Source organism: Maylandia zebra, linkage group LG16, assembly GCF_041146795.1.
Source record: "Maylandia zebra isolate NMK-2024a linkage group LG16, Mzebra_GT3a, whole genome shotgun sequence".
NCBI lineage: Eukaryota > Metazoa > Chordata > Actinopteri > Cichliformes > Cichlidae > Maylandia > Maylandia zebra.
The window spans coordinates 95,464-109,961 of NC_135182.1; the positions used below are offsets into that span (position 1 = coordinate 95,464).

The 14,498-nt window shown below is 45.6% G+C and overlaps 1 protein-coding gene across 1 annotated transcript; it reads right to left on the reverse strand.

Annotated features, from left to right (window-relative positions):
* Positions 1 to 7,748: 7,748 nt before the first annotated feature.
* Positions 7,749 to 9,912, reverse strand: LOC112435420 (uncharacterized). Its single transcript, XM_024804000.2, has 4 exons — positions 9,550 to 9,912; positions 9,157 to 9,408; positions 8,499 to 8,588; positions 7,749 to 8,325 (listed from the first exon to the last, which is right to left on the reverse strand). Exons 1-4 carry the CDS (start codon positions 9,677 to 9,679, stop codon positions 8,066 to 8,068), a joined length of 732 nt encoding a protein of 243 aa, XP_024659768.2. The 5' UTR covers positions 9,680 to 9,912; the 3' UTR covers positions 7,749 to 8,065.
* Positions 9,913 to 14,498: the final 4,586 nt, after the last annotated feature.

Genomic DNA, 14,498 nt, shown 5'->3' on the forward strand with positions numbered 1-14,498 from the left:
TTGGCCCACACACACACCTGACAACACTCACCCATCATCACCGGGAGCACTATTTGAGGCTGGAACACAGATCCTCTCGTCGCTGGATGATTGTACCCCTAACGTTAGTGTTCTCACAGCTCTTGTGCTTCATATTTGTGATTTGTGATTAATTTAGTCTGATTGTTACAGATGACTCTGACTTCACATTTTTGATGTGTTCATATTATATGCTCTTTATTGATTGTTTGATTGTTATTTAGAGTTTTGACTTTAAGGTTGATGACTGATAACAATTTGTTCTGCATAAGTTGTGATTTTACGAGGAAACTTGTTAGTTAACCATAAATAAAAAAAAGTAAAAAGCAGGAATCATATAGTATTTATACATTTAGCTATCCATGTGTCCTCAAACATCAATGAAAAATATATGGAAAATGAGTTTGCCTCCTTATTGTCAGAGGTAGTGTCGTGGATGAGAGAAGGAGGACCCAAACGCTGGACTCACAGGCAGGTAGGTGAAGGTGGATGTTTATTGCCGAAGGAGTGAGCAAACAGTACAGAGGGAGGAAATGGCTGCCTGCCTGCCTGAATGAATGAACGAACGAACGAACAAAGGACTGACTGACTGAACATACAGACGACGTTGCCATCAGACATACATCATCAATGACCCGACACTGAATGGGTAGAACAGAGGGCTTAAATACACAGACTGGTGATAATGATGATAATGAGAGACCGGTGAGTACACAGCTGAACATAATGAACTAATGATAATGGGAAGAGGACTGAACATAATACACACAGACCAAGGCTAACACAATAAAACAGGAAGTGGAACAGGCAGTAGATAAACAGTGAACGTGAACTGAAAACACTGGGTCACCGACCCAGGAACCCTGACACTTATTACTATATAGTATAGAGAAAATAAATAATACACTTTTATAAACTAAGATTTTAGACATTTTTATCTGCTGATTGTTTGATTTAACTAATCAATTTTTAAGGAAAAATAACTAATTGTAGCGCAGAGTGACATCTATCAGTGACAATTAAAAACAAAAAGATGTTCAGTTCACAGTGAATTCTTCCACAGCATATTTTTATCCTGTCTTCCTTCTCTCACCCCAACCAATCACAGCAGATGGCCCCGCCCCTCCCTGAGCCTGGTTCTGTCGGAGGTTTCTTCCTGTTTAAAGGGAGTTTTTCCTTCCCACTGTCGCCAAAGTGCTTGCTCGTGATTGTTGGGTTCTTCTCTGTATGTATTATTGTAGGGTCTACCTTACAATATAAAGCACCTTGAAGCTCCTGTTGTTGTGATTTGGTGCCATATAAATAAAATTGAATTGAGGTTAAAAAAATCTTCCTTTAAATTGTGTGGCTGTATCTATCCAAGTCTGTGTGTCTACTATATTGTCTACAGTCATGCTGCATGTTCATAATACAGTGAATGAAAATGTTTCATGAGTTCTGTGTGGACGTGGCAGCAGCAGTTTGTGTCTTTGTGTTTCTTAAAAGAAAAAAGAAAACTAGAAAGCGAAAATTTCTGAAGAAATTTTAAATGTGCCTATGCCGCCGCTAATCAGTATAGTTTGCCATTCAAACAGCTACAGAGAGCAAAACTCAGCAGAGCAGCCATTCTCCACCATTAACTATGGTAAAACCAAACACCGCTCGCGCCTCACAGATGACAGCTTACAGTTTTGTGTAAAGATGAGGTGACTTCGTACAGCCCCAATTTGTAGACGCTGTGCACAGAGGTTCATAAGCAGACCCGACAATGTTTGCATGAACACACTTTGAAGCATTACGTTATGGACCACTTTTCACACATAGTTGCTGTACCCACACAGCCGGCTGTAGCTTTTCATCTCACAGCCCGACACATACAAAAAAAAAAAAAAAAAAAAAAAAAAAAAAAGCAGAGAGAGCACAGACTTTACACCTGAGAGGCGTGATTGCAGATATCGCTGAGGTGGGTCCACCTCCCCTGCAGCGGCACTGCAGACCACGCCCTGCCACACACATCAAACACGTAAAATAAATATTTATGCACTTTTCATTCACTTTTTGTTTTTTGTTATTTTTACACAGTGTTCTGAATGATTAACAATGGTCTACAGCCAATCTTGTGTATTATTATACAAACTTTGGTTGTAAGATTCAGATAACTATTTAATAAAAGCTAAATATTTTATATGAGAGTAAGAAAGAAAAGTATATCTTTGTCTCATACTCTCATCAGACAATACATGAACCTCTCAATAAACAAAATATATGCTCGGCTTAAATGACAAACCGCTATTTTACACAGTGGAACACTTATTTTTAAACAAAACCAATGCAGTTCGCCACTGACAGTGCTTACCTTTGCACATCACAGTAAACACTGAACCAAGATGGCGCCCACGCGAACGAGAAATCTGAACTACGGTGTCCTGCAGAGGACAAATGGTCAAAATTGCTAAAATTTACAACATATATGCAGCTCAACAGCGACACCTTGTGACTTATTCCAGTCACTACCTTAAATATACATAACGTCTTACCTGACATTCAGTTCACCGGACACTCATACCGAATCACCAGCCCATATAAATGAAAAATAAGTCCAGCAGTCAACCAAGAGTCATCACGAAAGACTAGGGGTGACAGGAGAGCGTGAGCGGGCCTGGGTGTCAGCCAGCCCAGCCTGGGTGTCAGCCAGCCCGACCTGGGTGGCAGCCAAGCCGCGCTAGCCAGCTAGCCGGCTAGCTGCCATGCGGCGGTGAAACGAGAGCGTGAGCCGGCCTGGGTATCAGTCAGCCCGGCCTGGGTGTCAGCCAAGCCGCCCTAGCCAGCTAGCCGACTAGCTGCCATGCGGCGCTAGCAGTAACATCGTGAGAGATATGGGACTTCTTGATAAAATATGGGACTTCTTGATAAAACGAGCAGATATTTGAAGTTTACACCCCTACATTATCGCCTGAAAATAGGGGAGGCTGTCATAAAGTTCAACATCAGTAACTTAGCGCGCACAGCTGTATAGAAACTCCGTGGTGCTAGCTAGCACGCAGTACAGTTATTGTAACTGTCAGCACAACGAAAATAAACTACACCTAAACTCGGTTTATATCTGACCCAAATAGAGTGCAGTTAATAACGTCTTACCTGAAATTCAGTTCACCAGCCGCCTGCTTCTCCTGCATTGGGTTCCCCTTATCCACGATTGAGCTCCGCGTTAGCCACCACCGGTCGATCGGTGGCCGCCTCGCATGTTTCTTTCCCCGCATACGAGGGGAAGAGACATATACCGGTGGCTAACGCGGAGCTAGCTAGCCACCGGTATATGAACAACTCAGTTATTTTTTCCACATCGACCAGCATCATCGGCCCATATAAACGAAAAATAAGTCCAGCTTATACAAAGACTGTTTGCGGAGCGATCGGGGGTGAAAGGAGTTAGAGACGCCTCACTGAAAGCCAAGCCTGGGTGCTTTTGAGCGAAGCGGCGCTAGCTAGCCGAGCTAGCTAGCCGGCCGGCCGAACTAGCTAGCCGGCTAGCAGCAACATCGTGAGAAATCTGTTGCTAATATGGGATGTTTTGACAAAACGAGCAGATATTTGACGTTTACACACCTACATTCTCACCTGAAAACCGGTCGATCGGCGGCCGCCTCGCATGTTTCTTTCCCCACATATGAGGGGAAAGAGACACATACCGGTGGCTAGCTAGCTCCGCGTTAGCCACCACCAAACAACTCAGTTTTTCCTCATCGACCAGCATCATCGGCCCATATAAACGAAAAATAAGTCCAGCTAAGACAAAGACTGTTTGCGGAGCTATCGGGGATGAAAGGAGTTAGAGACGCCTCACTGAAAGCCAAGCCTGGGTGCTTTTGAGTGAAGCGGCGCAACATCGTGAAAAATCTGTTGCCAATATGGGATGTTTTGACAAAACGAGCAGATATTTGACGTTTACACACCCACATTCTCACCTGAAAATATCTTAAAAGTTTACTTTGTGACCTAGAAACACAAATAAGAGGAATATATTAAACCAAGTGGCAGCCGCCATTGTTTGACTGGTAGAGGCGTGCTTTGAATTGTGGGATATGCAGTTTTCCACCAAGCATACACCCTTGCCGTTACCGTAACTATTCAATGCTTCGTGCAACCTTAAGAATTCCAATGGTTCCTGAAAGCACCGACGCTGTGCGCGCCGTTGATATTGTCGTCATTATGGTAATCCAAATACGGGGACATACCACTAGAGTGAGCCAACACACCACAAATTAAGTGAGTGAGCAAACACACCACAAAGTAAGTTAAGTTTCACTTTCGTTCGTTCCCATTCATTCCAATGGGCAAAAACTTGCATTAAAATATTCATATTTAAAAAACTATAGAAGTAATAAACACCAAAAGGCATAGCAACTCATTCCTGATCCAGCCGCACAAAATGATATAACATATATGAAGCTTGTGTCAAAACTGTGGGATGAGTTACGGTCCAAAATTTCAGGCGGAAAAAGAATAATAATAATAATAATAAATCCGAGCAATAGTAATAAGTGTGCCTTCGCATAGGCACACTTAAATACAGAAACCTTCATAATAAACCTCCCAGCCTTTCCACAGGCTGTATATACGATCTGTCAGCTTGAATCTACAAAGCTGGAGTTCCACACATGATCAGAGAAAAACGCAGCAGCAAACACTGTGATCTGTGCTGAGCAACGCCCTCTGCTGAGCAAACAGTGGAACTACAAAAGGTGGTAAATGAAAAGCAGCTCAAAGCACGGCTTTAAAGAGACTCACTGAAACACACAACAGTGTCCACATCTGCACTTTATAACAACATAAAGCATCATTATAGGAATAAAACTTTATTTATAAAGCGTACACATCAAAGAGAAGGACACCAGGAACAAAACAAGCCAATCAATGGAACGACATTGTCACGATTTGCGAAGGCAGATCGTGTGGAGATGAGAGAATGAGGACCCAAACGCAGACACAGATACAGGGGAAGGTTTTAACTGAAGGTGAGCCTTTATTTATGGCTGTACGAAAAGTCTACAACACAACAAGCGAAGGGGAACTGAAAAACACTAACAAAAGCTGAACTGGGAGAAGCTATCCAAAAGGAACGTAAAAAACAATGCAAAACCTGTAAGTCGGGAACGAGTAAGCTGAGACATGAGAACACAGATGAACAGAAGATCCAATGATGGGAAGCACACACAATAAATACACAGAGAGGAACGATGGAAATTCACAACAGGAAGGAGACGCAGCTGAACCTTATTAGACCTGACGAGACAAAGAGGAAGAAAACCTCAAAACACTGAATGTGGGACACTCTAAAGTAAAACAGGAAACAACACGAACATAGAAACCAGGAACACTAGACAATGACCACAAGGGAGGCACACAGACAAAATCTAGGGGCTGGAAAATCATAAAAGTATTAAAGGATAACCAAGGAGTTAGAAATACAAAAGACAAAACCACGAAAAAACACAAAATCCCAGAATATTAAATAAACCAGACAGAGAAAGAGCAAATGAGAGCACTCAGACACACAGGGCTTACACTAACAGAGCACACAGCTGGAAAGCTTTACAAGCTGACTATGAGTTCACACTAGATAAAGCTGCCTAACGGTGTGTTCACACCGAACGCGATGGACGCGAATAAAACGCCCCAAACGCCCCTAATTTGACGCGTGTACATTCGCGTCTCAACGCGTGTCCAAGAAAAATCCATCGCGCGTCAAAATATGATATTTTGACGCGCGTGAACCGGGAATGTGGGAGGGAGTTGTGCCAGACCTGGTTTTGCAAGATGGCAGCTATCGAGCTAGCGCTTGAAGAGAGAGTCTCCCTTCTCTATGTACTGTGGAGAGCAGAGCAGCAGCGTAAAAGACGTCCTCGCTGTACCTGGGTCCATCAGGTCCTCCAGGCGCGTGAGCAGTTTGGTGAGTTTCACCATTTGCTCCAGGAGCTGCGCCTGGATGACGGCAGATTCCAGCGATATCATCGTCTGTCACCCGGCCAGTTTGAGGACCTGCTTTCCCGTGTCGGTCCCAGAATCGCCCGCCTAGACACCAATTACAGGCGCTCAATCCCACCTGCAGAGCGCCTGTCCGTCTGCCTGAGGTTAGTAAAGGTGGTCAATACGGTAGTCCTTTATTGATACCTGTGCTAATATATGCTAAACCAGCCATTTATACACTGCTAACATGGATGTGCTATGCTAACAGTGAATGCTGTCGGTGTTTACTGATGGCATAGCACATCCATGTTAGCAGTGTATCGTGTATACACTGCTAACATGGATGTGCTATAACAGTGAATGCTGTCGGCGTGTATAAACTATCGTTTATACACTGCTAACATGGATGTGCTATGCTAACAGTGAATGCTGTCGGCGTTTACTGATGGCATAGCACATCCATGTTAGCAGTGTATCGTGTATACACTGCTAACATGGATGTGCTATAACAGTGAATGCTGTCGGCGTGTATAAACTATCGTTTATACACTGCTAACATGGATGTGCTATGCTAACAGTGAATGCTGTCGGCGTTTACTGATGGCATAGCACATCCATGTTAGCAGTGTATCGTGTATACACTGCTAACATGGATGTGCTATAACAGTGAATGCTGTCGGCGTGTATAAACTATCGTTTATACACTGCTAACATGGATGTGCTATGCTAACAGTGAATGCTGTCGGCGTTTACTGATGGCATAGCACATCCATGTTAGCAGTGTATCGTGTATACACTGCTAACATGGATGTGCTATAACAGTGAATGCTGTCGGCGTGTATAAACTATCGTTTATACACTGCTAACATGGATGTGCTATGCTAACAGTGAATGCTGTCGGCGTTTACTGATGGCATAGCACATCCATGTTAGCAGTGTATCGTTTATACACTGCTAACATGGATGTGCTATGCTAACAGTGAATGCTCTCGGTGTTTACCGATAGCAAACTGGTACTGTTTATAATATTTCTAGTGATACTCAGATGGTCTCATCAAGTCCCGATTTAATTTAATTCGATTTATGCTGTTATCAGTGGTTGAATGATAGCATGGCTGTGGTGTCATAGGTATGGTGAGCCAGATCATCCCCCAGGTAGCGACGGCCATCTGGGACTGTCTAGTGGACGATTTCACGGCTGTGCCTTCAACTGAAGACTGGCGGTCCATCGCAGAGGGATTCCAGGAGCGCTGGAACTTCCCCCTCTGTTGTGGAGCTCTGGATGGGAAGCACGTCCAGACGAAGGCACCCCCCAACTCAGGATCCATGTTCCACAACTACAAGGGAACTTTCTCCTTTTTAAAATTTTCTTAATAAATGGATCTCTACTCCAAAATAACCTAACCTCTCTTTATTCTCTTAAGTAACTTGTCTTCACTATGTTCCTATAACCAGTGTGATGCAAAAGTTTGAGCAACCTTATTAATAGTCATTATTTTCCTGTATGAATCGGTTACAGTAAAAAATGTCAATTACATATATCATATAGGAGACACACACATTGATATACACTACATATTTATGTTATTTCTCTTTTTATGTGTTGCCAATATATGCACCTGCTTTATTTAGTGTAAAGTTATTGCACACTTTCTGTAAATCCAGTGAACTGCATTTCACTTCTCAAATATCACTGTGTGTGTCTCCTATATGATGTATTTAACTGACAATTTAAATTGTGACAAATAACGATTTGTACAGGACAATGATGGCTATTAACAAGGTTGCCCAAACTTTTGCATCCCACTGTATCAGTATATTTTGTCATTAGTATAATATGAAATAAATTCTACTTGTGTCAAGTCGGGTGCCAATATTTGCTGTGTAGTAGAACAGAGACATTTGTCATTATAAATGTTTATTTGATAAAATATATAAATTCAGTAATAAAAAGATTCAACATAAATATATAAAATTTAACTATTTACAGAGAGACAGGAATAAAAAGGACCCAGCTTGGAGTGGAAGAGCCTCAGGGGAGAAGGAGGAGAAGAATAAGAACATTGTTTCTGCCCTGGAGAGCTGCTGCCTCATCAGAAAACTACTGATCATTAGGGTCCAATGTTTCCAAATTTAGCACAGCTGTGCTGTTGTCAAAAACTAATTTATGAATTTGGAATTTCACGAATTCTCGTGTCTGAGGCGGCATGCTCTCCAGAGCAGGAACAAGGCCGAGGAGGAAATACTCTGTTGCAGACGGGCGTGGCCTCTTTAGGGACTCCAGGATAGCCAGCTCCACCGCCGATGGACCATCCTGGGACCCTTCCCTCGACCGCCTTCGAGCTCTCCTCCTCTGTGGGCCTGTAAAAAACAGAACAAAACACCACAAAGAAATGAGAAGGCTGCTACTAGATTGTCATTTTCAAAATTGAAAAAAAAAACAGGATATGAACAGATTGGTTGTAGATATTTAGTAAAGGTGATCACAAGGGAATCCAAGCAAGTAAAAAGCTATCAGTGCTTGATGTTCATACCTGTGGGTGCAGCAGCAGGAGTGGAGGGACCAGGGACTGGGGAGTCAGGAGAAGCAACAGGGGAGGACTCTGCTGCATGATAACTTGACTCTATCAAGACAATATTAAATGTTAACAGGTTGAAGACAATAGTCATAGAGAATATTATATTATTATATACTTATTATTATATACAGTGGTCTCCCATTTATTGCAGCACATGAACAGTAGTCACAGTTCTCACAAGTTGATTCTCAAAGTGCAAACCTTTGTCGATTTTAAAACGTAAAAGTATTATGCCGCGCTTTTTCTCCGTCTGCGGCGCCACTTTTGTGCGCCTTTTTTGCTCCCGGTGCAGGTGTCTATTTCCGAATGAGGGTCATAGTTATGAGTGTTTTTGTGCTGTTTTTTTCTATTTGAAGTGATGGTTATCAAAACCAAACATGATAAGTTTGGCAAGCGCAGGAGACACGACACGGAGGAGATTTGTCATTTGGGCTGCAGAATGCAATGCGCATCGTTGAAAGCTGTACGGTGCAATAAAAAAAATCAGCGAAAAGGCGAAGCGGTGACGGATGAACAGCGGGACTACTTTATACTGTTTATTAATAAACAAAATATATTCCTGTATGACAACACGCATAAATTAACTGCCTACATTAATTAATTGTAAACATACCTTCTGACTGACACTCCCCTGCTGCCTCTTCGGGCTGTCCCTGGTCCTCGGGGGAGAAGTTCTCCACGGTCCGCACCATATTTCCGCTGGTCTCCCGCGGGGTGAGGAAGGGGTCCAGAAACCCCATGACCGCGAAGAACTTCCATCTCCTCCCCGATCCTGCTGCAGACCCACTCCTCTTCTCCTTCTCTGACCTCTTCTCCTTATTATATGTGTCCCTGAGGCTCTTCCACTTTCTCCTGCAGATGTCCTCTGAATAAACGCATTATCTGGTTAGCGGAAAGGTATTTGTACAACAGTGGGAAAATCGCGGGACAGTAGGCGCGCTTGCTAGCTTTTGCACGGCTTCATCGGGTCAGTCTGAAAATTAAAAAGAAGAAGGAATGAACTTACCAGGTTGCCCGATCTCCTCACTTATGTGTCTCCAAGCTAGGTCCTTTTTATTCCTGTCTCGGTAGAAATAGGAGCTGGCATCATATAGCTCGGGGTGGTTAGCCACGGCGCTGATCAGCTTTTCCTCCATACTGAATGAAGAATGAAGGGCTTTGGCTGGATCTGCCCCTTTGACCTAGGTCAGAGCCACGTCACCAGGCTCCTGATTGGTTGTCGCGGCGCGATTTGACGCTGGAGTTCAGATTTTTCCAACTCGAGCGGTAGACGCGAAACGCGCGTATGCACAAAGTGCAACACAAAAACTCACGCGCGTGGTTTTATTCGCGCGTCAAACGCGCCTGACGCGCTACACTGACGCGCGTTTCACGCGTTTTCGCGTTTTCGCGTTTTCGCGACGCAAATCTGCTTCCGAATTTTCGCGGGACCCGCAATCGCGCGTCATCGCGCCTTTCCATTGACTTTACATGTAAACCTGACGCTCTATTCGCGTCCATCGCGTTCGGTGTGAACACAGCGTAAGGAAAGAAAGCTGGTTTGGGGCGATTGTGGCTCAAGGCGATTGTGGCTCAAGAGTTGGGAGTTTGCCTTGAAATCGGAAGGTTGCTGGTTCGAGCCCCGGCTTGGACAGTCTCGGTCGTTGTGTCCATGGGCAAGACACTTCACCCGTTGCCTGCTGGTGGTGGTCAGAGGGCCCGGTAGCGCCTGTGTCCGGCAGCCTCGCCTCTGTCAGTGCGCCCCAGGGTGGCTGTGGCTACAATGTAGCTTGCCATCACCAGTGTGTGATTGTGTGTGTGAATGGGTGGATGACTGGATATGTAAAGCGCTTTGGGGTCCTTAGGGACTAGTAAAGCGCTATATAAATATAGGCCATTTACCATTTACCATCAATGAAGCTGCAAAATATAAACAGTTCAAACTGTTCTGTGAAAAGAAATCAGATCAAACTGACATGATGTAACCTTGATACCAGCATATTCACTGTTGTGCAACTCAGTCGAGTTTATTTCAAAGAAAAAGTGCAACGAGGAAGAGATTTGGTCACACACACCCTGTCTGTCTGATACAGTAAGTTCAACACAGCCAGGCTTTCTTTGTGTTAACTCTGGCTTTCTGCTTCAGGATCAAGCTCCAACTACCCTAATCAGAGACATTAGAATAGGTGATAGAGAAAAGAGAAAACAGAGCTAGCTAATCTTATGGTCTGATCACCACAAGCACAAAAATAAATACTTGAAGTCAAACTCAGATACTTGCTCTGGACCCAGTTATGGGTGCAGCATTAGTTACCAGGGTGATAGAGCCAGGTAAACAGAGAGCTGCCTTCATGTTCAGGGACCACTGCCACAATGACACTCTGGTGTTTCGAGTTATTTTGAGTATTACTTAATATAACAGATATTTCCTGGTTGGTTCCTTTATGATTATATTCTCAGTGTAATTTATACGTTTTCTTAGTTTTGCTGCCATCTGTGATCTGCTTTCTGTTGTGGTAAGTTATAGTTCCTATTTAATTCATTGAGTTTAAGGTTGACCTGCCTCCCCTGTGTTCCCACAGAAGTCTCTGTCTCCATATAGGCTTTCCCTTTCATTGTTACTTCCTGTTTTCTTTTGATAGTCTTTTGTGAAGGAAGCCAAGATTAAGAAACTACAAGTTTACATTAGAATGTGCAGACTCCACCCTTTCATAATCAGTGCATAGAGCCTGTTTGCTCCAGTCCATTGAACTCTTCAGGGAGTTTTTAGGACTTCCTGATAATAATGAATTACAGTCGTCCAGCCTGGAAGTAATAAATGCATGAACTAGTTTTTCAGATGGAAATGGTAAATGGCCTGTATTTATATAGCGCTTTACTAGTCCCTAAGGACCCCAAAGCGCTTTACATATCCAGTCATCCACCCATTCACACACACATTCACACACTGGAAGAAAGCAGTCTTACATATTTGTTTAATATGTGCGGTGAAAGACATGTCCTGGTCAACAATGACTCCAAGGTTCCTCACAGTGTTACTGGAGGCCGAGGTAATGCCATCCAGAGTAAGAATCTGCTTAGAGACCATATTTCTAAGATTTTCAGGGCCGAGTACAATAACCTCAGTTTGATCTGAATTAAGAAGCAGAAAGTTAGCGGCCATCCAGGTCTTTATATCTTTAAGACATTCCTGCAGTTTAACTCATTGGTGTGTGTTATCTGGCTTCATGGACAGATAGAGCTGGGTGTCATCTGCATAGCAGTGAAAATGTATGCTATGTCTTCTAATGATGCTGCTTAAGGGAAGCATGTATAATGTAAACAGAATAGGTCCTAGCACTGAACCCTGTGGAACTCCATATTTAACATTTATTTACATTTTTACTATTAGAAAAACCCTGAAACAAAAAAAACTAAAAACCACAGTGTGAAATGCACTACACACAGGTACACACACACAGGTCTTTATCACCAGATTCCACATTTATTTATAGTTTTCCCTGGTTTATGACTGAACACAGTCTGACAGCTGTCGGTCCCAGCTGATTTCCCTCTCCCTCCGCTCCTCTCTGTCTCACTATAAAAAGGGAAGGAAACCACCATCAGTCCAAATCGCCATCAGCTGTTCTCACCGGCATCTCCAGCACCGCCCCGTTGAGCTCACTGCACCACTCCTCCCCTGCAGCCGCGCCCGGGACCACACCTCCGCCACACACCCCCACCGGGGAGCTGTCCGGCCAAACCTACTCCCCCCCCCCCCCCGCGAGCGAGAGAGGAAATTGGCCACCGCCATCTGCGGCTCCGGCCTATGGACCACCTTGAACTTAAAGGGCTGTGAAGCCAGATACCACCGGGTGATCCGGGCGTTGGCATCCTTCATGCGGTGGAGCCACTGCAGCGGGGCATGGTCTGAGCAGAGGGTGAATGAGCGCCCCAGGAGGTAATAGCGAAGGGAGTCGACCGCCCACCGGATAGCCAAGCACTCTTTTTCCACAGTGCTGCACCGTCTTTCACGCTCTGCCAGCTTCCGGCTGATGTAAAGAACGGGACGGTCGGCCCCCCTTACTTGCTGGGACAAAACGGCCCCCAGCCCTCTGTTCGAGGCGTCAGTCTGCAGAACAAAAGGGAGGGAAAAGTTAGGAGTGTGAAGCAGCGGCTCCCCACAGAGAGACTTTTTCACCTGGCACGGCCCTGTCCACTGAACCAGATCTGGAGCACCCTTTCGGGTGAGATCGGTCAAGGGGCTGGTCAGCTGCGCAAACCCTGGCACGAAACGGCGGTAGTAACCTGCCAGCCCCAGAAACCGTCTCACCTCCTTTTTAGTCTTGGGGCACGGGCAGGATGCGATAGCCGCCGTCTTCTCCACCTTTGGACGCACCTGCCCGCCCCCCAAGTGGTACCCCAGATACTGTACCTCCCTCCGTCCAACCGCACACTTCTGCGGGTTGGCCGTGAGCCCCGCCCTCCTCAGGGACTCCAGGACCGCGGCCACCCGCTGCACATGCTCCGCCCAGGTGTCGCTGTGGATGATCACGTCATCCAGGTAGGCAGCAGCATATGCAGCGTGCGGACGCAGCACCTGGTCCATGAGGCGCTGAAAGGTGGCAGGGGCTCCGAACAAGCCGAACGGAAGCGTAACGAATTGGTACAACCCATACGGAGCGGAGAAGGCCGTTTTCTCCTTGGACTCGGCAGACAAGTGAATCTGCCAGTAGCCCCTGGTTAAATCCAGTGTCGTGAAAAAATGGGCCGTGCCCAGCCGATCCAGGAGCTTGTCGACCCGGGGCATGGGATAAGCATCAAAACGTGACACTTCATTCACCTTGCGATAGTCGACACAGAACCGTATAGACCCATCCTTCTTCACCACAAGAACGATGGGGCTACACCAGGCGCTGTGCGACTCTTCTATCACTCCCATTTTCAGCATTTCAGCCAATTCCCTCTGAACGATTTGCCGTTTATGCTCAGGAAGCCTGTAGGGCCGTGAACGCACCGTCACGCCATGCTGCGTTACAAAATGATGCTCAATGAGAGACGTTCGGCCGGGCAGGGGGGAGAACACATCAGCAAAACGCTGTTGTAACGCGACAACGTCCGCTCTCTGGGCCTGTGTGAGATGGTCATCACAAGGGAGGGAGGCGGGGATGATGGAATTTGGCACCTCCGGCCCCAACTCATCTCTCTCCTTAACCAGGCTTACCAGAGAAGCGGTTTCAACCTCTCTCCACTTTTTAAGGAGATTGAGGTGATAAATCTGCGTGGCCCCTCCCCTGTCCGACCGAGTGACCTCATAGTCAACGTCCCCGACTCGCCGTGTGACCACAAAGGGTCCTTGCCACTTGGCGAGCAACTTTGAGCTGGAAGAAGGGAGTAATACAAGCACTTTTTCTCCCGGTGAAAATTGCCTGAGTCTAGCCCCTCTGTCATACAGGCGTTGCTGACGCTGCTGAGCCTGGAGCAAATTCTCCCGTGACAACCTCCCCAAAGTGTGGAGTTTCGCTCTCAGGTCCAACACGTACTGAATCTCATTCTTGGCGGGGCTCGAACCATCCTCCCAACTTTCTTTAACCAGGTCGAGCACCCCACGCAGCTTCCTGCCGAACAGCAGTTCAAAGGGAGAAAATCCCGTGGAAGCCTGGGGCACCTCCCACACTGCGAATAACAGAGGGTCTAGCCAGCGATCCCAATTGCGTTCATCCTCGTTAATGAACTTACGAATCATGGACTTTAAAGTCTTATTCAGCCGCTCCACCAGCCCATCCATCTGAGGGTGGTAGACACTGGTCCGAATAGATTTAATGCCCAGTAATTCGTACAGTTCCCGCAGTGTACGAGACATAAATGACGTGCCCTGGTCAGTCAGTATCTCTTTCGGGATTCCGACTCGGGAGATGACCTGAAACAGTGCCTGCGCCACACTCTTTGCAGTGATGTTGCGCAGGGGGACTGCTTCCGGGTACCGCGTTGCATAAT

Bases quoted from the DNA above. Each gene is read 5' to 3' on its own strand.
- LOC112435420 (XM_024804000.2), bottom strand. From the start codon at position 9,679: ATGGAGGAAAAGCTGATCAGCGCCGTGGCTAACCACCCCGAGCTATAT. The intron at 9,409-9,549 runs GTAAGTTCATTC...GCGTTTATTCAG, and splicing joins TGAGGAGATCGGGCAACCTG to AGGACATCTGCAGGAGAAAG. The intron at 8,589-9,156 runs GTATGTTTACAA...TTGTCTTGATAG, and splicing joins AGGGGAGTGTCAGTCAGAAG to AGTCAAGTTATCATGCAGCA.